Genomic DNA, 27,033 nt, shown 5'->3' with positions numbered 1-27,033 from the left:
TTGCCAGCCAGAGCCGCAGCGTAATTATTAGGCAGGGCTGGGAGCCGAATGCCTTTCAGATGTCTTTCTGTGAGCCTCTGGACATGTCTAGTATGCCTCAGCACTCTGCAGGTCTGCTCACCAGGGGCTGTCTGCAAGCTGCCTGTGTGCCCTTCCCCCCCACCACTTCCACAGTTTTCTTCCCCAGGAGTGTGCTTTGTTATTTGTTAGCCTATATGGCTGGCGGAGCTGCCGTGCCCAGACAGGTCCGGATGTAGGGAAGCTGGCTTTCATGCACTTCTCACACACTCTTATTTGGGAAGCCAAAATAATTCAGAAACTCTGGTCACAGCCCACACAGATGGTCACTACTGACAGTCTCCGAGCCAGCCTCTCCGTCCAGGAATGAGGGCACCCACGCCCAAAGCACCAGGTAGATCCACTCGCACACTGCCCACAGTCACCGACTAGGATACCAGGAATAAACAAGGCAACTGCTCGCCCACCTTTGCCAGGGTCTGCCACTGGCGTTAGCTCTGCGTGGGCTAAGCTGCAGGCACACTCTGTCCTGGGCTTGAATGTCTCTGCCCTAGCCCAGCTTTTTCCATATCCCCAGCCCTCGCTTTCTCTCAGTTCCAAGTGAAAGCAACCTTGCTCAGGTCAGTGAGGAAAGCAGAATACTCCATTCTCCATCTTTTTTCCTTCAGAGTGGATTATATATTCAGCCACCTTTTTGCCCAATCATACCTTTGATGTATATGTATTTCAGATGCTCCTGAGATTGTTTTTCTGTCTCTAGTTGTTGAATTTGTTGAAGTTTCAGACAGAGGTATCGGGAGCACTCCTCACGGTGCCATTTCTCTGACGTCACTGGCAATGGTACATATTTTAAGTACAATTCCAGGGAAATAGAGAAGGTTTTATGACTATGTAGCCAGGTAACAAGAGGTCCTCGAAGTTATAAAGGACCTGGATGTGGGAGAGCAACTATATGGCTCTGTCATGAAAATGCAGTCTGAGTAAACGTGAAACCAACTTTTATCCCTTTTGTGATACAGCTGAGCTTCTAAGAATTTTAAAGTTATGTTTCCATAGCAACCTCATAGTGAACCCAAGACTCTGAGAAAATGACTCAGCTGTAAACACAGGCCACCTTTCATGTAGAAAGAAAACCCAAAAAACCCAACATAACTCAAGGTATGCAAGAAGTATATAAACATGCTGCCTGGAAGCAGAAACACACTTAAATTGGATTCTGGCCCTGGCCGGTTGGCTCAGTGGTTGCACATCAGCCTGATGTGTGGAAGTCCCAGGTTTGATTCCCGGCCAGGGCACACAGGAGAAGCACCCATCTGCTTCTCCACCCCTCTCCCTCTCCTTTCTCCCTGTCTCTCTCTTCCCCTCCTGCAGCCAAGGCTTCACTGAAGCAAAGTTGGCCCGGGTGCTGAGGATGGCTCCATGGTCTCTGCCTCAGGTGCTAGAATGGCTCTAGTTGCAAGGGAGCAATGCCTCAGATAGGCAGAGCATCGCCCCCAATGGGTATGCCAGGTAGATCCTGGTTGGGCACATCCCTGTCTCTCTGCCTCCCTATTTCTCACTTCAGAAAAATACAGGGAAAAAAATTGGATTCTCTATTATATAATGATGCAGTCTACTGAATATCACTGCTTCCCAATCACAGCAGAGAAATGCTCTGAAAAATTGATGTATTACATTCAGTTTTAGAACTATGTCTTCAAAACCCCTTGTTGGTCCTAGCCAAGTGTTTCAGCTGTCCTAGTGTTCTGAGGTCATGGGTTTAATCACTGATCAGGGCACATATGAGAATCAATCAATGAGTACACAACTAAATGGAACAATGAATTGATACTTCTCTCTTTTTTCCCCCCTCTCTCCCCTTTCATTCTCTCAAATCAATAAAAATATTAAAATAACCCCATGTGTATTTTACAGTTAATACCATTTTAATTTGAACTAGCCACACTGAAGTTTTTAATAGCTCAATTTTGAATGGTCACATGTTGCTAGCAACTATTTTATTACATGATGCAGGTCTATTCCATTAATTTCCACATTTAGTGGTAACTGCTTTTACTCATTCTTTAAAATACATGAAGTATTATGGGACAGGCACTATAACAGATATAGCAATAGATTAACTGGATAAAATCTGGACCCTCATTCTTAATTTCCCAAATACATTATAGCATATTTAATATCCCACTGTGTAGAGCTTTGGCAACATCTACAAGTTTTGATGCATAATTATTCATGAAAAACAATGAAATCACACAGATTATAACATTGCCAAAACCAAATATATAATAAACATGTACCAAACACTCATTTTATCGTTTTGACAAACTTGTTATCCATTCTCTTTTCCATGAGCATTTTAAAGAAAATTTCAATCATATCTTACCTGTAACAAAATTCAGACATCTTATCTTACCTGTAACAAAATTCAGACATTTTTACATAACCATAATTCTATTATCACTTAACAAAAACAATTTCTGAAGGTTACCTACATTTGATTCATAGTTCTTAGATATTTGAGAATCCTGCCTAGATCCATAATTTCATGTTGCAAAATTATTTACTAAACATTACCTTATCAACTTCTTATTCACATTCACTTCTGTTAGAAAATTTATTTCTAGAGTATTTCTAGAAATAAACTTCCTAAAATTTAACATGATTTAGATGGCGATAAATGGCTTTTACATATTGATGAACATATTCTTCCTTTAAAATGAAAACCTCTTGGCCTGACCTGTGGTGGCACAGTGATAAAGCATCAACCTCGAATGCTGAGGTCGCCAGTTCACAACCCCAGGCTTGCCCAGTCAAGGCACAAATAAGAAGCCAACTGCTATGAGTTGATGCTTCCCGTCTTCCCACCCCACACTGCCCCTCTTCTCTAAAACAAACAAACACATAAAACATGTTAAATTAGTTGTGAACATGAAGTTAAAGAGATCCCTACATTCAAAAATGTTTCCTCTAGAATTCTATTTTCCAATGCTCCTTAACACAATTCACAATGGAAGGCTTTTTTATAATTATTTAGTTACATTATGAATTCGCTGATGGTAAGTAAGGTGTGAATGTTGTCTAAATGCTTTCTTACATTCCTTACAATTGTATGGCTTCTCACCAGAATGAATTCTCTGATGTTGAATAAGTGATGAATGAAGTCTAAAGGCCTTTCCACATTCCTTACAGTCATACGGTTTCTCACCAGTATGAATACTCTGATGTTGGGTAAGTTGTGAAAGCAGTCTAAAAGTCTTCTCACATTCCTTACATTTATAAGGTTTCTCACCAAAATGAATACTCTGATGTTGAGTAAGTTGTGAGAACAATCTAAACGCCTTTCCACATTCCTTACAATCATAGGGTTTCTCTCCAATATGAATACCTTGATGTGAAATAAGTTCTGAGTAACGACGAAAGAACTTCTGACATTCCTTACATTCATAAGGTTTCTCACCAGTATGAATTCTCTGATGGAGAGTTAGATGATAGCCACGACTGAAGGTCTTCCCACAATCCTTACAATCATAGGGTTTCTCTCCAGTATGAATTCTCTGATGGAGAGTAAGTTGTTGCCTCACTCTGAAGGCCTTCCCACAATCCTTACATTCATAAGGTTTTTCACCCATATGAAGCTTATGATGTATTCTAAGACCTGTACTACACAGAAAAGCCTGCCCACATTCCTTACATTCATAGCACTTCTCAGCAATATTAATTCTTTGATGTCGAGTAAGGTGTGCATACTGTCTAAAGGTCTTCCCACATTCCTTACATTCATAGGGTTTCTCACCAGTGTGAATCCTTTCATGCAGATTAAGTTGTCCGCGCACTCTAAAGGACTTCCCACATTCCTTACATTCATACGGCTTCTCACCAATATGAATTCTCTGGTGTACTCGAAGATCTGCACTACATGTAAAGATCTTTCCACATTTTTTACATTCAAGGAGTTTGTCAGAAGTATGAATTCTCTGATGCCGACTAAGGTGGGCACACTGTCTAAAGGCTTTACCACATTCTTTACATTCATAGGGCTTCTCACCAGTATGAATTCTCTGATGGAAAGTAAGTTGTTGACGTACTCTAAAAGCCTTTCCACAATCCCCACATTCATATGGTTTCTCTCTATTATGAATTCTCTGATATAAAGTAAGAGATTTGAGTTTCTTGTAAGTGGGCCTTTTTTCAGAGGTGGTTTTCTTCACTTTACTGAAATATCCTTTTTGAGGACCATTCTGTCCTTCAAACATTTTATATTCCAATTTTTTTCTGAAAAACGAGTCTTCCAGGCTACAACTTCTAATGTTTTTCACCATCTCCCACTGAGAGAAATTCATTTTGTAAACATCTTTTTGAGATAACTTTTTGGATTTCAAATCTGAAAAAAAAAAAAAAAAAAGAATACACGTTATCTTATTCTAGAAACAGTAAACAAACAAGCAGATAAAAACTTTATAATAAAATAAAACCCAGTTGAAGTAAATAGGCTAGAAACTTTAAAACAACACTGACAATTCCCTTTGCCCCCTAAGTCCTATGTCACGATCCTTCCATTTCCTAAAGCTTTTCGCTGGCTATTAAAATTCCCAGGAATGCTGACTTGGATTCTCTACATGGTTGGGTTCCTTTCACCCTTTAGCTATCATATTAAATCAGAAAAGTCATCCCTGATGACTTAATCTAATTTATATTCTTTCTTTTCTATTCCAGTAACTTGTTTCTTGCTTAACACCTTTTTCAATTTTGTTGTTACGTATTCATCCATTTTCCTTTTATTCTCTCTCTCTCTCTCTCTCTCTCTCTCCTAACCATAAACCTCACCAAGGACAGAAATAATCTTTTAATTCTTGTTGAATAAAAAGTCTATGGTGGCACAGTGGATATAGTGTTGACCTGGAATGCTGAGGTCCCTGGTTTAAAACCCTGCGGTCTCCAGCTTGAGAGTAGGCTTGCCAGCTTGAGTGTGGGATCATCAACATGATCCCAAGGTTGCTGGCCTGAGCCCTCCCCATCCCCCGGCCAAGGCACTTACAAGAAGCAATCAATGAACAACTAAGGTGAAATAACTACCAGCTGATGCTTTTCATTCTCATCTCCCCCCCCCCCACCCCTGACTCTCCCTTCTTGGATCTCTCTCTCTCAAATCAATAATAAAAAAAAATCCATAGCACATAGTAACTGTTTATTAAATTTGTATTATTAGGTAAAAGTTATTGTATATATTGCCTTGCCTTCAATCATATACCTTAACTTACACTGATTAAACATTATTTTTCATTAATTTCCAGAGATGAAAACAAAAGCTCATGTAAGCTATCTCAGTCAAATATATAAATAGAAAATGGTGATTTCTTTAAGTGTGATTATACTTCCAATTGCCTCTCTACTTTCACTTGCAGATATCTCCACTGCAGCTCAGTTTCTAATTTGCATAGTCATAAGTAAACTTACTGCTGCTTTCACAAACAAGAGGTCCTCCTTCATGTGAGTTTAAACTATGTACAACTATGCTACAATTTTTCTCAAAATTTCTGCAACAAGAGTTCAAAACTTTTCAAAGAGAAAATGGTAATTTTTAAAACTGAATAAAGCAACATTATTTTTAACTTGTCCAAACTAGAAAGAAGTGGTCAACAGAAGAATTGGTAAGTAAATTATGACATATTGATACAACACAATGTTCTCCAGCAATGAGAATGAATAATCTACAAGTGCACACAACAACATGAATCTCAAAAATAAAAGTGAGTAAACAAAGTCAGACATAAAAGAATATATACAGCATGATTGCATTCTCATAAAACCCCAAAACAGTAAAACTACTATATGGAGTTGTTAAAAAGTCAGGAAAATGGTTAACTTTGGTGGGAATAAATGCTTAGGATTCAGGAGGGAGCTTCTGATAGACTAGTAAAGTTCTATTTCTGAATCTGAATATAATTACATGAGTATAAACATTTTATGAAAATTCAGTGACCTGCAAGCTTATGATTTCTGTATTTTTATATACATTTATATTTCAATAGTTTACTTTAAAAGGATATACTAAAAAGATATTAAAAAATAACAATGCTTTAAATCTTGTGCATGAAGGGCCTGGCCAGTTAGCTCAATTGGTTAGTGTTGTCCTGATACAGCAAGGTAGCGAGTTTGATCCCTGGTCAGGGAACATACAATAGTCAACCAATGAATGCATAAATAAGTGGAACAACAGATCAATTGTTTCTTTCTCTCTCTTTTTCTCTAAAATCAATTAAAAGTAAAATAAATAACTTAAAACATAAATTGTATGAATGAAATGTGAGCAGACAGGTTAATAAATGACACAGAAAACACTGCTATGAAATCTGTGCATGTTTGCTTCCTTCCTCTGTCCCCCATCTCCTGTCTGTCTCTATCTCCCCAGCCAAGCAAATAATATAAAACTATGGCATTTTGTCAACGTTTTTAGGAAAAAGTCAATTTAAAGCTTTAAGATAAATACAAATGATATATAAAATGATCAGCAAGTAGCTAAATATTCATTACAGTAGTAAATAAGTAGGCCACTACAAAGGTATGAAAAATGTTCTTAAAATAAAATAAGGTGGGGCCCTGGCTGGTTGGCTCAGTGGTAGAGCGTCAGCCTGGCATGCAGGAGTCCCGAGTTTGATTCCCAGCCAGGGCACACAGGAGAAGCGCCCATCTGCTTCTCCACCCCTCCCCCTCTCCTTCCTCTTTGTCTCTCTCTTCTCCTCCCGCAGCTGAGGCTCCATTGGAGCAAAGTTGGCCCGGGCGCTGAGGATGGCTCTATGGCCTCTGCCTCTGGTGCTGGAGTGGCTCTGGTTGCAACAGAGAGACGCCCCAGATGGGCAGAGCATCGCCCCCTGGTGGGCATGCCGGGTGGATCCCGGTCAGGCACATGTGGGAGTCTGTCTGACTGCCTCCCCGTTTCCAACTTCAGAAAAATACAAAAATAAAATAAAAATAAAATAAGGTGGTAATTTCAAAGAATTTACTTGAATTAAAAACCAGTAATCTAAAAGAAAAGTGTCAAAATCAAAATAAAAGGTTAAAATATCTTAAGAAAGTGTTCACAGCATAAAAACCCATACAAAATGCCATATGAAACAGTAAACAGTATAAAAATGGAATAAAGTGAGCAATGTATAAAATATAAACAAACAGAATAAAGTGTTCACATTCAGCCATAAAAAATAAAGTAAAACAAGTCATAAAACTTATATTCTGCAATATGAGTTTTGATTAAAAACAAAACATTCCTAAGAGTGCAGATAGCAAACCTGAGATTCTCTTTTATGGCCTCCAACTTAAGTGACATGCCAGATCAAGACCTTGGCATCTTGACAATTCTCTTCCAGGAGACTACTCTATAGAATAAACTATATAATTGTAATCTTAACAAAAAGCCAGCCATGTTTGTTCCCAAATTTGTTCATGCTAGTGTTTATCTGTGCAACCAAGTAAAAGAACCATTTTTCTATAAAAACTAAGTTGATTGTTTTGAAAGGACTGGCTATAGATGAATATTACATTGTTATCAAAGTAGGCACAGCTGAGAAAATAGTAAAGATTAATGGGAAACAAAAACTCAAGGATTGTGTAGTGAGACTGCTGCTGCACTAGTATCTTTAGGTTCATACTCGATTTTAAATAAATTGAAAGTGCAGATAACCTATGCATTATTTGTGTGATGTAATCAAGAAAGGGTGGGCTAGGCCTATGGTGAAACAAAAGGCTGGCATCCAAAGATTAGCCTATGGTATAAAATGTTATTCTGATTTTTAATATATTATATATGTAAAATATTTAACCATTTAAAATTAATGAACCAAAGATTTCTACTAAATCAAGCTTGTGTGAAAGCAAAATATTAGCCTAGCTTAGATCAATATAAAGAATAAATGTTATTTCCATTTGCCAGGTATCAGCTTTAATTAAAAAGAAAATGACGCCAAAATAAAAAGCATTTGCAGAGCAAAATAAACTAGTAACAAAATTAAAAAACAACCTCACTGTATGGGAGAACATATTCACTGATATATCTGCTAAGGGGTTAATAAACCAAAATTTATAAAGAACTTAATAAAACTCAACACCAGGAAGACAGTCCAATTAAAAAATGGGCAATGACCTGAATAGACACTTCTCCAAAGAGGACATACAAATGGCCAATAGGTATATAACAAAATACTCAACATCACTAATTCTCAGAGAAATGCAAATAAAACCAGAATGAGATGTCACCTCACACCTGCCAGAATGGCTATCATCAACAAATCAACAACAAATGCTGGCGAGGATGTGGACAAAAGGGAACCCTCCAGCACTGATGGTAGGAATGCAGACTCCTGCAACCCTATGGAAAACAGTATGGAGTTTCCTCAAAAAAGTAAAAATGGATCTGCCTTTTTACCCAGTTATCCCATTTCTAAGACTATATCCTAAGAATGCTAAAAACACTAATTCAAAAGAAGACATGCACACCCATGTTCACTGCAGCATTATTTACAATAGCCAAGATCTGGAAACTGTCCAAGTGTCCATCATGGGATGAGTGGATATTTTACACTTACGGTACATTTCTGCAATGGAATACTAAGTGACCATAAAAGAAAAGGAAATCTTACCTTTTGTGAAAGCATAAATGGACCTGGAGATTATTATGTTAAGTGAAATAAGCCAGGCAGAGAAAGACAAATACCATATGATCTTACTTACATATGAAATCTAATAAACACTATAAACTGAGGAACAAAATAGAAACAGAAGCAGGGTCACAGGGAACAGAAGGACAGCTGTCAGAGGAAAGGAAGAAAAGGGGACTGGGTCAAAGAAGATGAAGGGATTAGCCAAAAAACATATATACATAACACATAGATACAACCAACAGGGTAGCAATAGCCAGAGGGAATGGGAGGGTGGAGGTAAGGGGAGGAGGGCAAAGGAGGGGAAATGAGAGTGGAAAGAAACTGCACGGGGCACAGGAGGGATGATGTGGTATGTAGATGGTGTTATACTGAGTGGGACACTTGAAACCATGTCAACACAATAAATTTAAAAATAAATTTAGGCCCTGGCTGGTTGGCTCAGTAATAGAGTGTCAGCCCAGCATGTGGAAGTTCCGGGTTCAATTCCTAGCCAGGGCACACAGGAGAAGCACCCATCTGCTTCTCCACCCCTCCCCCTCTCCTTTCTCTCTACCTCTCTCTTCCCCTCCCACAGCCAAGGCTCCACTGGGACAAAGTTGGCCCAGGCACTGAGGATGGGTCCATGGACTCCACCTAGGTGCTAGAATGGCTCCAGTTGCAATGGAGCAATGCCCTAGATGGGCAGAGCATCACCCCCTAATGGGCTTGCTGAATGGATCCCGGTCAGGCACATGCGGGAGTCTGTCTCTCTGCCTCCCTGCTTCTCACTTCAGAAAAAAATATATATAATAATAATAAAATAAAAATAAATTTAAATAAATGAATAGAAAATGAGAAGCAAATTACCTGGTCATAAAATTAATGTTTCTTGAGGTATAATGTCTTTGATCAAGTTGTTTTCTTGTTTGTTTGTTTTTACTGACAGATGATGATATGGGGTACAAAATATTTATGACAGAGGCGTTTTTAGTCACATTAACACATGTATCAAAAGATCTGTAAATGTTAAAACTCTGTAACCACAGAACAGTACTTCTGAGAATCAATACTGATCAAGTACTAAATTATCCATCCTAAATTCCAATAAAATACTAAATAATCTTCACATCTGCTGGTGATCTTGCTGCTTATTTCACTAAGGAATTAGAAGCAATTGAAACAGAATTAAATAGAATTCTCCTCTTCACCACATTATCCAATCAACCCATGTCGATATCATTACCATATGTATAATTTTCCCTCATTGGCTATTTTTTTCCATCTACTAAAGGTCATTGCTTACTCCAATTTTCCTCTCTTTGAAATCATTTCCTTTAGTCTGTAAATATGTTCTAATACTTCACATCTTAAAATACATTCTGTGTATCATATGTCTGCTTTTATAACAAAGTTCTCTGAGTTATATATACTTATTATCGTTACTGCGACACCCCTCGTTTCCTTTCTATCTTCCAATAACTTTAGAACAAAACTTCATCATAATGGCATTACTAACATATGCAAAAGTGGACAAAACAGTATGATAAACATCCATGACTCTATGTCCAACCTCAACAGACATCAACACAAGCCCAATCCTGGCCTATTCTGCTCATGTTAAAGCAAATTCCATATATTATACTATTTTTTTTCGTACTTCTTTCAGAATTTATCTCTAAAAGTAACTTTTTTTTTTTTTTTCTTTCATTTTTCTGAAGCTGGAAACAGGGAGAGACAGTCAGACAGACTCCCACATGCGCCCGACCGGGATCCACCCGGCACGCCCACCAGGGGCGACGCTCTGCCCACCAGGGGGCGATGCTCTGCCCATCCTGGGCGTCGCCATGTTGCGACCAGAGCCACTCTAGCACCTGAGGCAGAGGCCACAGAGCCATCCCCAGCGCCCGGCCATCTCTGCTCCAATGGAGCCCTGGCTGCGGGAGGGGAAGAGAGAGACAGAGAGGAAAGCGCAGCGGAGGGGTGGAGAAGCAAATGGGCGCTTCTCCTGTGTGCCCTGGCCGGGAATCGAACCCAGGTCCTCCGCACGCTAGGCCGACACTCTACCGCTGAGCCAACCGGCCAGGGCCTAAAAGTAACTCTTAAAAACATAATCATAATATTATCATATTATCCAAACCTAAAAAATGAACAATTCTTAATATCATCAAAAATCATACCTTTATCTCTAAAATCATAATTGATCCAAAGTCCATAGAGTATAACTGGTTAACGTCTTTCACATCCTTTTTAATATATAGGTTCTCCTGCTACCTTTTGATTTCTCTTGCAATTTTTTGTTGAAGAAACTGTTTTTGAACCTGTAGCTTTTCCCATATTCTGAATTTTTGCTGAATATATCACCAAGATGTAGTAGAACACTGTTTCTCTATTTTCTTCCCATTAATGAGTAATTGGCTTTAGTAGCTTGATCAGACATAAGAATCAATTTTGTTGGCAAAGTTATTTCCTACTTGATACTGTGTCCTTACATTAGAAGAAATATAATGTCTTATTGTTTCTACTTTTTGATGCTATCAGCCTAGATCCAATAGTTCATTATAGGTTCCAAAATAGAAATAGTCTATGATTCTTCATTTACTCACTGAACATTTTCATTAAGAAAAACTTTCCTTACTTATTATAGTAAGGAAGACAGAATAAGTGCTTCTTTCCCTTTAAATTTATGTTTTCCAAATAAGTTAGTTCTCTCATAGTTCCTAGTGGTAAACAGTTTGTTGTTACTGTCATTAAGGATTTATAGAATTAAGCATATGTCTTGTAACACATTGCAGTTATGTGTATAAAGGCTCAAATGATTCCATCTTTGACAAGTTGGAGTCTCTTTCAATTGATTCCTCTTCCCTAACCATCCTATCCAAAATTACCCCATTCCTCAACATAATTCTTTATATTCTTACTCTACTCATTTTTGTTCATACTACTTAATCACTTCAGGATATGTGGCAATCCATTTGTTTGTGTTTATTGACTAAAAATGAATTGGATCCAATGGTTTTAATGGTTGTCATTAAGGAGGAAAGTGTTCCCCCATTGAGATGAGAGGAAAATATGAGTGAAGAAATAGTGGCAAATGGAGGTATAGGTAAAACTTTTTTGGTGGCTCAGGCTAAGGTTTAAGTTTTCTTCCCAAGTTTCAGGTCTTTTCTTCATAATCAACACCTAAGGGTGTTTCCTCCCCAACCAGCAGCACTGTACCATGCCACAATGGCTTACCATGCTTGACTAGCGCTTACTCACCTAGGCGCCATCGCTTTCTTTCATCCCTCACAACCATCCAAGGTTCTTTCCCTTGTTCTAGTAGGGTAATCACATCTGGCTTAGAAATGGAACATCCTACATTAAAACAGGACAAAAAAAGGAACATAATAAAGTACGTATTTACTTCATTAGGCTTCAGAACTAAGAATAATGGGATTAAAAACCATTCATATCAGAGTTATTTAGCGATCACAAAAACTAACAAGAACAGAAAAGTAGAAACATTATCTTATTTTAATTTAAATCCATACAGGCTTTTTCTTAAGAGGAACTTAATGATTGAAAGCCATAGTTTCAAATCCTGCCTGTCACCCGAGTTTTTAGGGACTCAGTTTCTTAGTTGTTAAAAGGGAATAATAAAAACATCTACCCATAATATTCTTGTGAGGTTTGATTTAATAAACATTAAGCACTTGGATGAGTCCCTAGTACTTAGGGATTCTCTCTCTCTATTTATTAGGTACTATTTTTTAATATTTTGCTAAGAGGAAAATAATTAGTTTCTTACCAGGATATTCATTCAATGGTAAATGCAAAGTTCATGTATTTTAAACTATTAATCATTAATCAATTAAAAGATACATCCATTGTAGTAAGTTGAGAGCGTCCACTTGAATTTTATCAGTTTATTCAACCCACCATCACATATATTATTATATAAGCTTTTTCAATTGGTATGAAGAGCCAGATACTGTTCTAGTCATGCTGCAAGTTAGCAGATAATAGAATAGCTATAGCAGCAGTATGAAACCATATTTGACAATGGTTTTGTGTCCAAGAATTTACAGATAGCTGTCATTAAAGAAAGGTGCCTATTCATAAACTATAAAGCAGACATTCAGCCAATTTTTAGAAAGACAGCCTTGAAATTCAGTCCTGTGAATTTCTAAATTACCTGATAGATAAGCTTACCCACTGACACCAAGTTGCTATAGTTCTCCAATAGCACATCTCTATACAAATTCCTCTGATATGAGTTCAGGCATTCCCACTCTTCCTGAGAAAAGTCTACAGCCACATCCCTGAATATCACCAAATCCTGAAATGACAAACCCATGTATTATTTGTAAAATTGTTTCTACAGAGGGCCGATATTTTAGGCTTTGCATGCCACATGTGGTCTCTGTTCCATTTCCTTTCATTTTCCCATCTTTTTAAAAAAATTATTTCAAAATGTAATTAGTTCATAGGCTGAACACAGGCAATGAGATAATCTGGTTCACAAGCTATAATTTGCCCACCAGTGCTATAGACAAAACTGCCTGTCTTGTGGGATACCTATTTTTTATAGGTTCAGGTAATTACCAGAACTTCCCAATTAATTAAAATAGTGTTCATAAGAACACTGCTTGCACTGGGCCTAAAGAGTTCTCAATAAATGTGATTTACTTTAACTTCTTTTCCTTCAAGGATTGGGGAGGGGGAGGAGATGATGGAACTCCTTTCCCCAAATGAACCAAATAATCTTTATTTTTAAAAAGTAGAGTTTGCATAAAAGAATTTCTTTCAGACCTAATTTCATCATTATGTTCTATCATTAGCATTTTTCCTTATAATAACAAATCCTTTACTGAATATTTTTTATTTAATATACAATAGTCCATTTTATAGATACCTTAGACTTAATAATGATTATACTTTAAAATAAATTATGTTTAGAATTTAGATTACACAAAATCTCTAAAGCTGTAATACTCAATACGCTAGCTTAGACATGTGGTCATTGGTCACTTGAATTGTGGCTAGTCCAAATTTAGATGTGCTGTATGTATATAATACACGCCACATATTGATGACTTTCGAAAGAAAATGTAAAACACCACAATGATTTTGATACTAATTATATTTTGAAATGATAATATTTTGGCTAGATTTGATTAAATAAAACATTACTGTAAGGTTTGGGTCCAGGGTGCCTTTAAGTTTAGGTTTAGGTCCTTTTAAAACTAAAATTCTGTCGCCTGACCAGGTGGTGGCGCAGAGGATAGAGCATTGGACTGGGATGCCGAAGACCCAGGTTCGAGACCCTGAGGTCGCCAGCTTGAGCACGGGCTCATTTGGTTTGAGCAAAGCTCACCAGCTTAGACCCAAGGTCGCTGGCTCAAGCAAGGGGTCATTCAGTCTGCTGAAGGCCCGCGGTGAAGGCACATATGAGAAAGTAATCAATGAACAACTAAGGTGTCGCAATGCGCAAAGAGAAACTAATGATTGATGCTTCTCATCTCTCCATTCCTGTCTGTCTGTCCCTGTCTATCCCTCTCTCTGTCTCTGTAAAAAATAAAATAAAATAAAACTCAAATTCTGTCAATTGGCTTGCTTAATGGCTTCCTGGCCTTCACTTTGAATTGAAGCAATAAGTTTATCTTTGCAGAAATGTCAGGGAAAGCTTACATTGAAAAGAGACCTGACAATTAGGGGAGTTGAAATCACAATAGTTGTTTGTAAAAGCCTAGCTGCAGGCCCAGAAGCACAGTCTTCTGATAGATTATCCCACTCCTACATTCTGAGGGCAGTACAAACCCATGGGAGGAGGGGTACTGGCTTGCTTGAAGCCTATAGGTCAGCCCAGCTGGCCTGGGACATTTTGAACCAACCCAGGCCTCCTTTAGACAGTTGAACTGGGAGATAAACAATTTGAAGAAACTGGCACCACTCCAATCCACATATAAAAAAATATTACTTTGTACCTATAGAGGCAGTGACATCAGCCACTTTATCCAAGACCCCTGACTAACTTACAAAAACCCTGCTCTGCCCTGGCCTGTTGGCTCAGTGGTAGAGCGTCGGTCTGGCGTGCAGGAGTCCCGGGTTTGATTCCCAGCCAGGGCACACAGGAGAAGCGCCCATCTGCCTCTCCACCCCTTCCCCCTCTCCTTCCTCTCTCTCTCTTCCCCTCCCGCAGCCAAGGCTCCATTGGAGCAAAGTGGCCTCTGCCTCAGGCACTAGAATGGCCCTGGTTGCAACAGAGAGACACCCCAGATGGGCAGAGCATCACCCCCTGGTGGGCATGCCGGGTGGATCCCAGTCGGGTGTATGCGGGTGATTGCCTCCGGGTTTCCAACTTCAGAAAAATACAAAAAGAAAACACCCCTTGCTCCAACTCTCAAGGCCGACCCAGCTTTTGGTCTGTCTCGGCATGCTTGCACCCAGCCATATTAAACAAATTTTCCCTTTGGAACACACCAGCCTTGTGCTTCTGGTTCGGCTTTTCCCAGTTCCCACCCATAGACCTGGGTAGGGGTTTAGCCTGTCAGCTCTCTCATACGGGATAAGGCAGTCCAGCTGGACTTGTCTCCAGGTCTGACCTAGTCGGGGGTTTATACTGACGTGCCAGGTGCCAAGGGAGCTGACAATAGGCTTTCCCCTTCGCCAGTGGACTGGCTGCCCCAGCTTCAACCTTTCCATTACAATTAATTGCACATTTCTTTTTACTTTTTAAAATGCAACTACTAAAAAGTTTGATTATGTAAGTGCCTTATATATTACTCTATACTCTTTATGAGACTGAAATGCTGCCCACTGCATGAAGAAGATTCTAATTCTGTAGAACATCTAATGTGTGACTACTAGAAAAACTTGAATCACATATTGTTACATAGACAGTCGGGGAGCACTAGGGAGTCTTCTCCCCCATTGACCAAGATGGTGCAGGGGGGAGGTTCTTACACCCAGGGCACCAAAAGCTAAAAACATGAATGGATTGGGTCTGAGCACGCTGAAAGCTAGCAAGATAATTGGATAGAAAAAAAAGCCCTGCCTTCCCTATTCCTATAAGAACTGCAGACTGGAGTAGGAAGGAGTGATGGTCTTTGAGACAGGTCCACCATTCTCCCAGGTCATGGCAGCTGAATAAACCTCTTTCCTTTTGCACCAGCACCTGACTCACAATTTTGAAATCTGTTTGCAGCAGGTAGTGGGACCTGCATTTGCATTTTTTTTGGTTAGAGTTTGTGGCCCACATTGTAATTCTTTAGGACAGTGCTACTCTAGTCCTAAGACTGTCAGATCAAATATGTCCCTCTGGGGACCTCATTTCTGGTTTATCTCTGCTTTACACAAAGACCACACACAGGAGATGCTGAATAATTTGGTCACTTCACACATGAACACTGATGAAGAAGAGAGGGCCATGTAGGAGGGGTCTGGGCTGCTGGGCTCCATCCCTCACTAGAATGGGAGAGACCAGGAAGAAGCTGTTGGATAGGACTCTGTTAGGAAGCTTCAGAATAACTTATGAAATGTTTACATAACTTGAAAATAACTACAATACTTCAGAGAGAGAGAAAAACCAACTTACATGAGCCATGATTTCAGAGTTGCAAGAAATGGTCAGTTTGCCTCATGGGACTTTCACTGGAGAAGCAGAGTCCACAGATGCCAGAGCTGGGGAAAGAAAGGAAGCCTTAACAGAATTGTCTCGGAACTCAAAAATTTTAAACCCCACACTACTACTCCATTCTTACATGCTAAACTTTCACCCTCCAAAACACAGAGAAGTTATGAAAGGCAAGAGGTAGGTTAGGCAAATATTTATGTATGTTCTCCCCAAAACCACAGGAGAGAGAATCTTCTGCATGGATGGACACGTTCACTTTAGCAGGAGGGTTTCCAGTTAGTTCTCCAAAATAGGGAGGCTGGTGTGAACCTAAGATGGGCTGTCTATATCTATCCTGAGCAAATCCATCTCTCTCCATTCCATGTCCCCAGCTGAGAAGAGGCTATACCCTCTAAACCAAAACTTCCTTTTAAAATTCAGGAATCTGGTTGGTGTCCCTAAACCAGAAGAGAAAATAATACAGACAAGAATTTTCCAAACTTGATTGCATATTGGACTCATCAGATCCTTAAAATATAGTGATACCTGGCTCCCATTCTCCAAACATTCTGATTTAATTATTACAGAGTGTAACTTAGGAATCAACATTTTTAAAACCTCCTATGATTTTATAAAACCTCTCTCAGGTGATCATAAATAGCAAAAGAGTTTGGTAAAACTTTGTATACATCAAAATCATCTGGAAGGCTTATTAAAGGGTGCAGGGCCCCACTCCTAGAGCTTGGAATTCGGTAGGTTTAGGGTTGGGCTGAAGAATTTGCACTCCTAAAAAGTTCCCAAATGATACTGATGCTTTCAGTCCAGATGACACGATTGGAGATCCACCTGCATAAGCCATGCCTAGCAGTCTTTATCATGGCAAATCTATACTTGCATACTGGAATCCCCCCCCCCCCCCAGGCTGAACTACCATTCCCACAATCCTCAGAGCTCACTGTTGTTCACCATTTTCCTGTTCAAAATCAACAATGTTGCCTGCAGGATCTGATGTACCAACTCATCTCTCTTTGTCCCTAGGCTGAGGAAAGGTGACTTTGTTAAACCTGAGCATGGCTAATTCTCTAGAAAGTAGATATAACTTATTGGTTAAAACTCACTAGTAATTAAGGAAATGCATATTAAAGAACTGGATTAGCAAATTTGAAAAAGTGATGATACCTCATATTCCTAAGGTTGTAGGAAAAGGATATTCATGGCATAATATGGAAAGAATAAAATGATGTGTAGAAGTGTTTATAATGTGACCAAAAAAGAGTCTAAATATCAACAAAGTTAAAGAAATTATTGTGCATTCACACAACAGAAAACTAAGTACCCATAAAATAAAGGTAAAATTATTTTCTGATGTGACAGAAAAATGGCCACTACATATTATTGGATGAAGAAAATAGGTTAAAAAATAGTACTGTAGCGGCAGAAAAACCACACACTTCTGCATACATGTGTATACAAATGCATAAAAGAGTCTGTAGATAGTCTGGGAATAAAACTTTATTGGGTTACTTCTACTTGATGGTACCCCAGGGGATCTTTGTTTTGTTCTTTGGAGTCTCTTAATTTTTTAATCAAAATTATAAATTTCTATTACTTTATACCTGGATAAATTAAAAATAGCTCTGCAAGAAATATTAAAGTAAGCCCCAACAGTTCCATCCCTGCTAACCTTTCCTCCTCTTCCAAATCTGGAGGCAACAATTTTCATCTTGTTTAACTATTCCTTTTAGCTTTTAAAACTCCATTCAAATAACATGCCAATAGCCTGACCGGGCGGTGGCACAGTGGATAGAGCATCGGAACTGGGATGCAAAAGACCCAGGTTCGAGACCCTGAGGTCACCAGCTTGAGCGAGGGCTCATCTGGTTTGAGCAAAAGTTCACCAGCTTGAGCCCAAGGTCGCTGGCTCGAGCAAGGGGTTACTCGGTCTGCTGAAGGCCCGCAGTCAAGGCACATATGAGAAAGCAATCAATGAACAATTAAGGTGTTGCAAGGCGTAAAGAAAAACTAATGATTGATGCTTCTCATCTCTTCATTTCCTGTCTGTCTGTCCCTGTCTATCCCTCTCTCTGACTCTCTGTCTCTGTAAAAAACAAACAAACACAAATAACATGCCAATATTGTTACTTCTTAATTTTCAGCTTTAACCCTTTCAGTAGTACGAACATTCATGTATGTCCTCTTGCCTCCTGACTGTCCAGAGTATGATCATATAAAAAATTTTAATGTGTAAGGCAACATTAAAAAAAGGCAAATGTATGCTCTTGTTTCTATAAATTGGTTATCAAACAAACATGATTTTAAGTTAATAAAACTGTAACTGGAACTAATTTCATTTTTTTTTTTTTTGTATTTTTCTAAAGTTGGAAACGGGGAGGCAGTCAGACAGACTCTCACATGCTCCTGACAGAGATCCACCCAGCATGCCCACCAGGGGGTGATGCGCTGCCCATCTGGAGCATTGCTCTTTTGCAACCAGAGCCATTCTAGTGCCTGAGGCAGAGGCCACAGAGCCACCCCCAGCACCCGGGCCAACTTTGCTCCAATGGAGCCTTGGCTGCAGGAGGGGAAGAGAGAGACAGAGAGGAAGGAGAGGGGGAGGGGTGGAGAAGCAGATGGGCGCCTCTCCTGTGTGCCCTGGCCGGGAATCGAACCTGGGACTCCTTCACGCCAGGCTGACGCTCTACCACTGAGCCAAATGGCCAGGGCCATAATTTCATTTTTTGAAAAAAACAACTCACTCCTGGGGGTCAGTGAGCATGAATAAAACTACTCAAAGGGTTAAACATTATCTACTTACTTTCTACTATGGGAGACATAGTTTTAGTCACCTTTTACCCAACTCTTATATGCATGTTGCATTATCCCTTACCCTTCAAATATGGTGTTGTTCTATTTCAGGATAAATGAATATTCAGTTTTGGTTTTTTTTTTCAGTTTCTATTATCTCTAGGTAAATACCACTACTAACTGAGCTATGTAGTACACTCAGATTATTTTACTTTCCTTGCACAAATCATTTTTTCTGACCTTAAGATAACTTTGTTGTTTTTTTTATTTGTAAGCTTAGTTTTCTAGGAAATTATCATTAATTCATTTCTCAAACTCTCAATTGAAAGATCAGGAGGATGAAGCTTCTAGCATAATAGCACAGCTGTCTATTTCATATACTATAAATCAAAAACAATCCTTTAGAAGTTCAGCCAAATACTTTAGAGTGTCACCTATAACCTACCTAGCAAAGACAATCCCATATTCCTAAGTGTTCCTATCTCTGAAAACCCCATGACCTTGAAGTAAAAATTGTTTAAGGAAAAGGACATCCCTGCCCAAAAACTGATTTATAAAATAATTTATAAAACATCCATAAATCTAGATAATAAGGTAATTAATAAATGCTAAGTTTTAGAAAAGTTAAGGAATGAAAAATAGTCAAGTGATACTCAAAGGAAAAAAAAGTCAGTTTATAAAACTATGTATCATAATATTAATCATCGCTGAAGTGAAAACAGACACCAATAGATAAAAAAAACTTAGTTTTTCAATTCTGACATTTTAAAATAAATTTTAAATTATAAATTAAGTCTCTCAATTTGCCACCTCTGTCTTAAGAATTACATGTACTTGGAAGATTTCTCAAACCAGAAGGGGACTGCTGGGATTTCATGTTTCTCCCCACATCCATGAAGGTATTGTAAAATCCATGAGAACTTTAACTCCCTCCTTAAAAATAAGAATTGAAGGACTTGATTTCTTTTAAATTTTCAATTAATGTTATCCTATTAGTAAAACCATCCACAAAAACAGTTATGTTCATAAAAATTATTTGGGAAAATATACTCTAAATATTTATAGCGACTATTTCTAGATTTTTGGACCACAGATAATTTTTTATAGGTTCTTTAATAAATATTTCACAAGACTGCATTAACTCTATCATCAGAAATATTTTTTAAAAAAGCTATTCCCATTAAAAAGAATTTTTTAATGAGTTGGGAGAATGGAGAAACGTAGAGTCATTAAGAAAATTGTGATTAAAGAGGCCTGCATAAGTGGTAACAAGGCATCAGAAATTGAAAAAAATTTCTACCAATTCTCTAATATTGTATTTTATTAATACCTTCAGTTCCTTAAAGGACAGTGATTCATGGCATTTCCAAAGTGATTAAGATATATCCACAGCAGACAGAAAAAAAAATGCTTATTCACAGTGACTGCTCAATAATTTAAGCTTATCCCTCCTGGATTCCAATAAATAACCAATTATTAAATCCTTACAAAGGTATAATATAAATTTTTATCTTAGTGTTCAAGACATATATATGTTACTTCTCAGTTTCTTAAAGGTCTTTATTCACAATAAATATTTCTCAACAACACACTATAAACATTTTTCTTATGAGTATTTATAACCATAATTTTTATTATCATGTAACATTTTATCACATACACGGAGGGTGATTTACTTAACCATTTCCATATTGCTGATACTAATTTTGTAAGATTGTCCCAAAAGTCATTCTCAGTCCAGACTTTGATTCTAGATCAGTATGAAGCAATCTTGTTGGGTCTTATACAATTTTTACAATATCATAAAATAATAGACTTCTCCCATGTCAAATGACTCACTGAAAAATACATACAACAATTCTGTGTATAATCTTTAGAGATTTGTGTTGCTCTGGAAACCCATGAACAGAGTCCAAAGACTTCATGTTAAAGGCTCCTATTCAGGCCCTAGCCACTTGTCTCAGTGGTAGAGCATTGGCCCAGTGTGTGGATGTCACAGGTTCGATTTCCGGTCAAGGCACACAACAGAAGCGACCACCTGCTTCTTCCCACCCTCCACTCTCCTTCTCTCGCTTCCCTTCCCAGGGCTACTGCTCAGATTGGTGTGAGTGCATTGGCCCAGAACGGGGCACTGAGGATGGCTCAGTGGAGCCTCTTCCTCAGATGCTAAAAATAGCTCAGTTGTACCCCCCCTCCCCCAGATGGGCAGCACATTGGCCCCAGAAGCAGGTTGCTGGGTGGATCCCAGTTGGGCTCATGCAGGAGTCTATTTCCCTCTTCTCACTTGGAAAAAAAGAAGAAAAAAAACTCCTATTCTAGTATACTTGAGTAACTAATTACAATTCTTCCTGCTTACAATCATCCACAATAATTCACATTTTCATTACTGTTCAGACTACAGAAAGCTGATCGGGAATGACTAAGAATCATCATTTAATAGTAATAGGTATATTAACTAAGCACTTTTCTAATATGCCAGGTACTCTTGTAAGAGCATTATAGATACATTATTTCAGGCAATCTTCAAAATAACCCTGTAAGGTGTATATACTACAGTATGTATAACAATATTTTAGTCAACAAAGGACTGCATATACAATGGTGTTCCTATAGATTATAATGGACCCGAAAAATTCCTATGACTTAGTGACACCATAGGCACCATAATGTCATAGTACAACACATTACAAAATACTTCTGAATTACAATTGCCTATAGTATTCAGTACAGTAACATTCTGTGCGGGTTTGTAGCATAGGAGTTGTTATAGAACTGAATTTGTTACCCCCAAAAATATATATATATCAGACATAAGAATTATTTTAGGCTGATTAATTTTAAGACAACAGACATGGGAAGAGCTCTGAAAACCAAGTAGAAGTTACCCTTTGTAAAATGGTATTTACATTTGTAAGGAAAATCTCTATTTGTAAGGGTGTCTACTACACTGTACCAGTAAGTGGGGGATGACCTTAGTTCTAGAAACTTATCAAAGCAGAAGACAAAAACTTAAATCTGCATACAACTGTACCCTTGTTCACTATGCTTTTCCTGGCACCCTCCCATAACTGATTCCCCCAACATCTCAGTCTTCTGCTAAAGATGGTATTTAAGATTATGGCTTCACCCATTTTGGCAAGTTACTCAGTTTTCTGGGGTCTATCCTATGTATACAGAATGTAGACACGTTATTAAACTTTTGTTTTCCTCCTGTTAATCTGTCTTTTATTACAGAGATATCTCAGCCAAGATCCCAAAAGAATAGAGGGAAAATTATTTTTCCTACTCCATAGAACAACAGGTTATATCATACAGCCGAGGTGTGTAGTATGCTACACCATATAGTTTTGTGTAAGTACACCTTGTGACATTCACACGATGATGAAATCACCTAACAGCTCATAACTGTATTACAATTCTGATTTTACAGATGAAGAAACTGTAGAGACAGGCCAGTAAGCCAGGATAAGTGAAATAGGAAAGCCAAGCAGTTTACAGCCATCTAGTAAACCCCCAAATCCTATCTTCCCTAACCAAGGACAAGTGCATGGTATACAGAGGTCCCTCATCTATAGTGGGGGTTAGGTTCCAGAACCCCATCACCATCACCATGTGATAGAAGAAAATCTGCTAAGTAGCGACCTTATATTTATTATACTATTTATATATATTTTAAGGCTTTATAAACCCTCCCCACACTCTTATAAACCTTCCCTACACTGTTATTAACCTTTCCCACACTAATTTTGCTTATTTTACCACAAAAATGATTAAAATAATAAATCTATAAAAATACCTATATACAGCAAAATCCTGAGATATAGCAAAAAATCTGTGATACTAAATTAGATATATACAATTAAAAAATCCGCAATACAGTGAGACCGCAAAAAGTGAACTGCGATATGGTGAGGGATGACCGTATACTTTTCCTCCCCAAGCAGAGGGTAAATATTGTAGCTTAAATTACTGGTAGATAGATAGGAGAAATCCAATTCATGTTAATCACACCCAAGAAAGGAAACTGATGGAACAAATCTCATTTTGGTATCAGCATAAAGCTGATGAGTGTTCTATTGAGATCCTTCCCTAAAACCCCAGCCTTTAAAACAGACTTGCGACCAGGGGAGCAACGGGCACCAGCAGCTCATCTGGGGCTCATCCCCTGGACCAATCTCCACGGCCCCCTTTTCTCTGACTTTCCAGTGTAGGCTCATTTCTTTCCCGTAAGGTTTCTAGAGAGCCAAAGCAACCCCACCTACTCTCTCTCCTGCTGCTTCTTCTATTCTAGGCCCTTCCTCAGCTTTAATATATGTACTCTTAAAATTATGGGGACTCATGGTATAAAACCTGTCCTACATGAAGTCAAGGAACCACACACTACTGGCTGGATCTAGACTAGAAGGGCCAGGTCCCCTTTCAGATAACATTGACACAAAAAACTTGCCCAAACTCACTCAGATTTAAGTGGAAGTCAGGATTCAAACCCTCTTAATCTAGGTTCAAAATTCTTAACTACTATCAATACATACACCTCTTTCAGTCTACCCAAAGACACATCCAAAACAAACTCATACTACAAGGTTTTAGTTATATAGATGAATTCTGGAGACCTAATGTACAGCATGCTTACTACTGATAATAAATATGCCTGACTGGTGGTGGCACAGTAGAGAGAGCATTGACTTGGGACACTGAGGTCCCAGGTTTAAAACCCTTAGGTCACCAGCTTGAGCACAGGCTCGCCAGCTTGCGCATAGAACTAGTGAAATGATCCTATGGTCGCTGGCTTGAGCAAGGGGTCACTGCTTTGGCTTGCCTCTCCCCGCCACAGTCAAGGCACGCATGAGAAGCAATCAATAAACTAAAGTGCCACAACTACAAGGTGATTGATGTTTCTCATCTCTTTCTGTCTCTCTAAAAGTAAATAAATATTATATACTTGAAATTTGCTGAGAGTAGATCTTAAGTATTCTGATCACACCAAAATAAAAAGAAAATGGTAACAATGGAGATGATGAAAATATTAGGCCGATTGTGCTAATCATTCCATTTCACAATGTATACATACATCAAAACATGTTTTACACCCTAAATACATACAGTTTTTAAGAAGGGGTTCTATGGAAAGTAAACTCACAGGCTATTAACTGAGCAGCTCAAGGCCCAGGCCTATAAATTCTTTGGTAAATGGTTTATCTTTGCCTAAAGCAAGCCCAGTCCATTGTTTCTGTGGCTTCTAGATTAACACAGCTTCGAAATAAATGTAACCATCTTCAAGAGAATACATAATCTTGCTAAATATCCAATCTCCCCTAGCTTTCTCTCCCCTCTATTGTATTCCCCCTTAAATCTCCTCCTTAATTTTCTAGTACTGTACATAAAAGAAGCTACAAAACAGTTACTCTCTGGAGCATTTCAGGCCTTGCTACCCAGCACTTGTCACCAGTTTTGGCTCAATTAAACTTGCACTGAATTCTCTACAGGCCTGGATATTTTCTACATAAATAAAACAAACTTGGCCCTGACTGATGGTTCACTGGATAAAGTGTGGGCCAGGTGTATGAGCCTCCCAATGCCATTCCCGGTCAGGGCATACAGGAAAAGTGACCATCTGTTTCTCTCCCCTTCTCCTGCTTCACCTATGGCAGCCAGTAGCTCCATTGGTTTGGGCGTGCCCCTCTCCCAGCGCTGAGGATAGCTGTGTTGGAGCACCTCAGCCACAGGCATTAAAAATAGCTCCTTACTGGCCCTGGCCAGTTGGCTCAGTGGTAGAGCGTCAGCCTGGTGTACAGGAGTCCCGGGTTCGATTCCCGGCCAGGGCACACAGGAGAAGCGCCCATCTGCTTCCCCACCCCTCCCCCTCTCCTTCCTCTCTGTCTCTCTCTTCCCCTCCCGCAGCCAAGGCTCTGACTGCCTCCCCGTTTCCAACTTCAGAAGAATAAAAAAAAAAAAAAGCTCCTTACTGGAGCATCAGACCCTGATGGGGTTGCCCAGTGGATCCCCCTGAGGCACATGTAGTCTCACTATTTCCCCTTCTATAACCTAAAAAAACAAACAAACAAACAAAAAAAAAACCTCACATTATCAAATCTCTAACCATATCTAGCTATCAGTAATTTCCACTTAATGAGTTCCCTTGGAAAATAAAAATTCCCACTCCTACTCTAGATGATTAAAGATATCTAAACCCCAAACTACTTCTCAACAATTCACAGTTGAAAACAAAGAATAAGCATTAACTCCCAGAAGGGGTATTTCCATCATCAGAATCCTTACATAAAAGTCCTCAAAGCAACTGAATATACAGCACATGGTGAACTATAGAAAGGCAGTAAGTAGACACTAGGAAAAGGAATCTATTAACCAGGTCCCTGCCATTGACTAGGAAAGGAAATTCTAGGACTCAAATCAAAGAGAATATTCTTAAGCAGGACATTTCAAGGGATGAAGTAAAGACCTGAGTCCAGAAAATCACATGCAATTCACGGAAACAAGCAGCACATAAGCACTTAGAACCTGGCATTTAGAGGTGCCGCAGCGATTGTTTCACCTCAAAAGGCCTTCCCTGGAGACGGGCAGGACTGAGGAAGCAAACAAGGTTCATTACACCCTAGGATTTTCTCGACTCGGTTAAAATCCACTTTCCCTCGACCCTCGCTACCTGCACGCACAAATGTAAACGAAAGGGAGACGGGAGAAGGTCCGCGGTCACCCGTGTTCAAGTTTGCAGCTCGGAGGGACGCCCCGGTTCTGACACCACCACTGTCCTCCTCTCACCCGCCCCCGCCCCACCAGGGGTGGCCCACCGGGTCTTTTGTCCCGCGGATCCTCCAGACCCTAGAGGCTCACCCCGAACCTAGTTCCCGAGTTTTGCTTTATTATAGGGTTCCACTCTCCCTCTCGGCTTTTTCTTACAGCCGGGCCTAGGTAGCCGAGGCGTTTATGGAGGTGGCAGGGCCTCAGGGTCTCGCTCTGCAGAACAGGCCGACCCACAACCCGGCCCAGCGCCCAGTTTCTGACGCCCGAGCTCTACCCGCGCCCTCCGGGTCTCCGGACTGCAGCGGATCCTCGATCTGGAGGAAACGCATAGTGACCTGAGGCTCCAGGACCCACCCCAAGTCCTGCCGCCGAGACTTGCCAGCCCCTCGCTGGTTTTCTTTACAAAAGCGGCGACCACAACCGAGCCTGGCTTCCCCTACTTAGGCCACGACTGCCTCCGAGGGGCGCACTTGCCCGAAAGCCCGCAAGCCCGCGTCGCGGGATTCCGGAGACTGCCTGTGTCGGTCCGAGTGCGCAGGTGCGCGGGGGTCAGGGGCGAGTAGCCCGACTCCTCTGGGATTGCTCCAAGGAACGAGGGTGGCCCATCCAGGCGAGGCAGGCCCAGCAGAGAAGCAGGATGCCAAAAGGGCCGGATGTCCTGCTCCTTTGATACCGGCCTGTAAAAGTGACCCCGTGAGTGACCGGTGCTATCCTATGAGTATAATCCGGGCTTGCTCGCCTTTTAGAAGTGAATCAAAAATCAGAAAAGCTCCGAGTATGGCCCCGCCCCCAAGAGGAGAACTGATGCTCCTGGGAGTTGCCTTTTTTCTCCTCAAGAGTGCGCAGGCGCTTGGAGGATCTTCGGTTTCACCCGCTGAGTACGAATAGGGGGAGGGAGGTTTAAAGGATGGGAGAGGGGAGCGAGATGGTGAGGTTGAAGCCTGGATGCCGGCTTGGAACCTGGTGTCCAGATCTTTAGGCTTGTTACGGTGACCCAGACTGTGATCCCCCAATGCTGCTAGCTTGCACTGTGTGTCCTTTGCTGAGGGACTGGCGTGGTGCCCTTTTTACCTGTGATCGCAGACAGCGTTGTGTTTTCATGCTTGGAGCTGTTTCCTGCGTGTGTGCCAGTCTTTTGATGAGGGACTAGGATGGGACCACTGCGATGGTTGCTGGGGATTATGCCAGACCGAAGTCTCTGTTTACTGGGGACTGTGAAGT

At 39.9% G+C, this 27,033-nt stretch overlaps 1 protein-coding gene across 5 annotated transcripts; it reads right to left on the bottom strand.

Annotated features, from left to right (window-relative positions):
• Positions 1-1,986: 1,986 nt before the first annotated feature.
• On the bottom strand, positions 1,987-26,533 carry ZFP30 (ZFP30 zinc finger protein). 5 transcript variants are annotated; one of them, XM_066348314.1, is made up of 5 exons: positions 26,167-26,533; positions 16,228-16,313; positions 12,843-12,969; positions 11,910-12,005; positions 1,987-4,399 (listed from the first exon to the last, which is right to left on the bottom strand). In XM_066348314.1, the coding sequence occupies exons 2-5, from the start codon at positions 16,234-16,236 to the stop codon at positions 3,045-3,047; spliced, it is 1,587 nt and encodes a 528-aa protein (XP_066204411.1). In that variant the 5' UTR covers positions 16,237-16,313; positions 26,167-26,533; the 3' UTR covers positions 1,987-3,044. The 5 variants fall into 5 exon arrangements, with proteins under 5 accessions (XP_066204411.1, XP_066204412.1, XP_066204413.1 ...); XM_066348315.1 differs by having other exon boundaries at positions 26,216-26,533; XM_066348316.1 differs by lacking the exon at positions 12,843-12,969.
• Between the last annotated feature and the right edge of the window lie 500 nt (positions 26,534-27,033).

Source organism: Saccopteryx leptura, chromosome 9 (assembly GCF_036850995.1).
Source record: "Saccopteryx leptura isolate mSacLep1 chromosome 9, mSacLep1_pri_phased_curated, whole genome shotgun sequence".
Lineage (NCBI taxonomy): Eukaryota > Metazoa > Chordata > Mammalia > Chiroptera > Emballonuridae > Saccopteryx > Saccopteryx leptura.
Note: the sequence above shows the minus strand (reverse complement) of the source record. Positions and strands in the feature narration are given on the sequence as shown.

Bases quoted from the DNA above. Each gene is read 5' to 3' on its own strand.
- ZFP30 (XM_066348311.1), bottom strand. From the start codon at position 12,987: ATGGGTTTGTCATTTCAGGATTTGGTGATATTCAGGGATGTGGCTGTA. The intron at 12,006-12,842 runs GTAAGCTTATCT...GTTTTAATGTAG, and splicing joins TAGCAACTTGGTGTCAGTGG to GATGTTCCATTTCTAAGCCA. The intron at 4,400-11,909 runs GTGAGTAAGCGC...TTTTTTTTTCAG, and splicing joins AAGAAAGCGATGGCGCCTAG to ATTTGAAATCCAAAAAGTTA.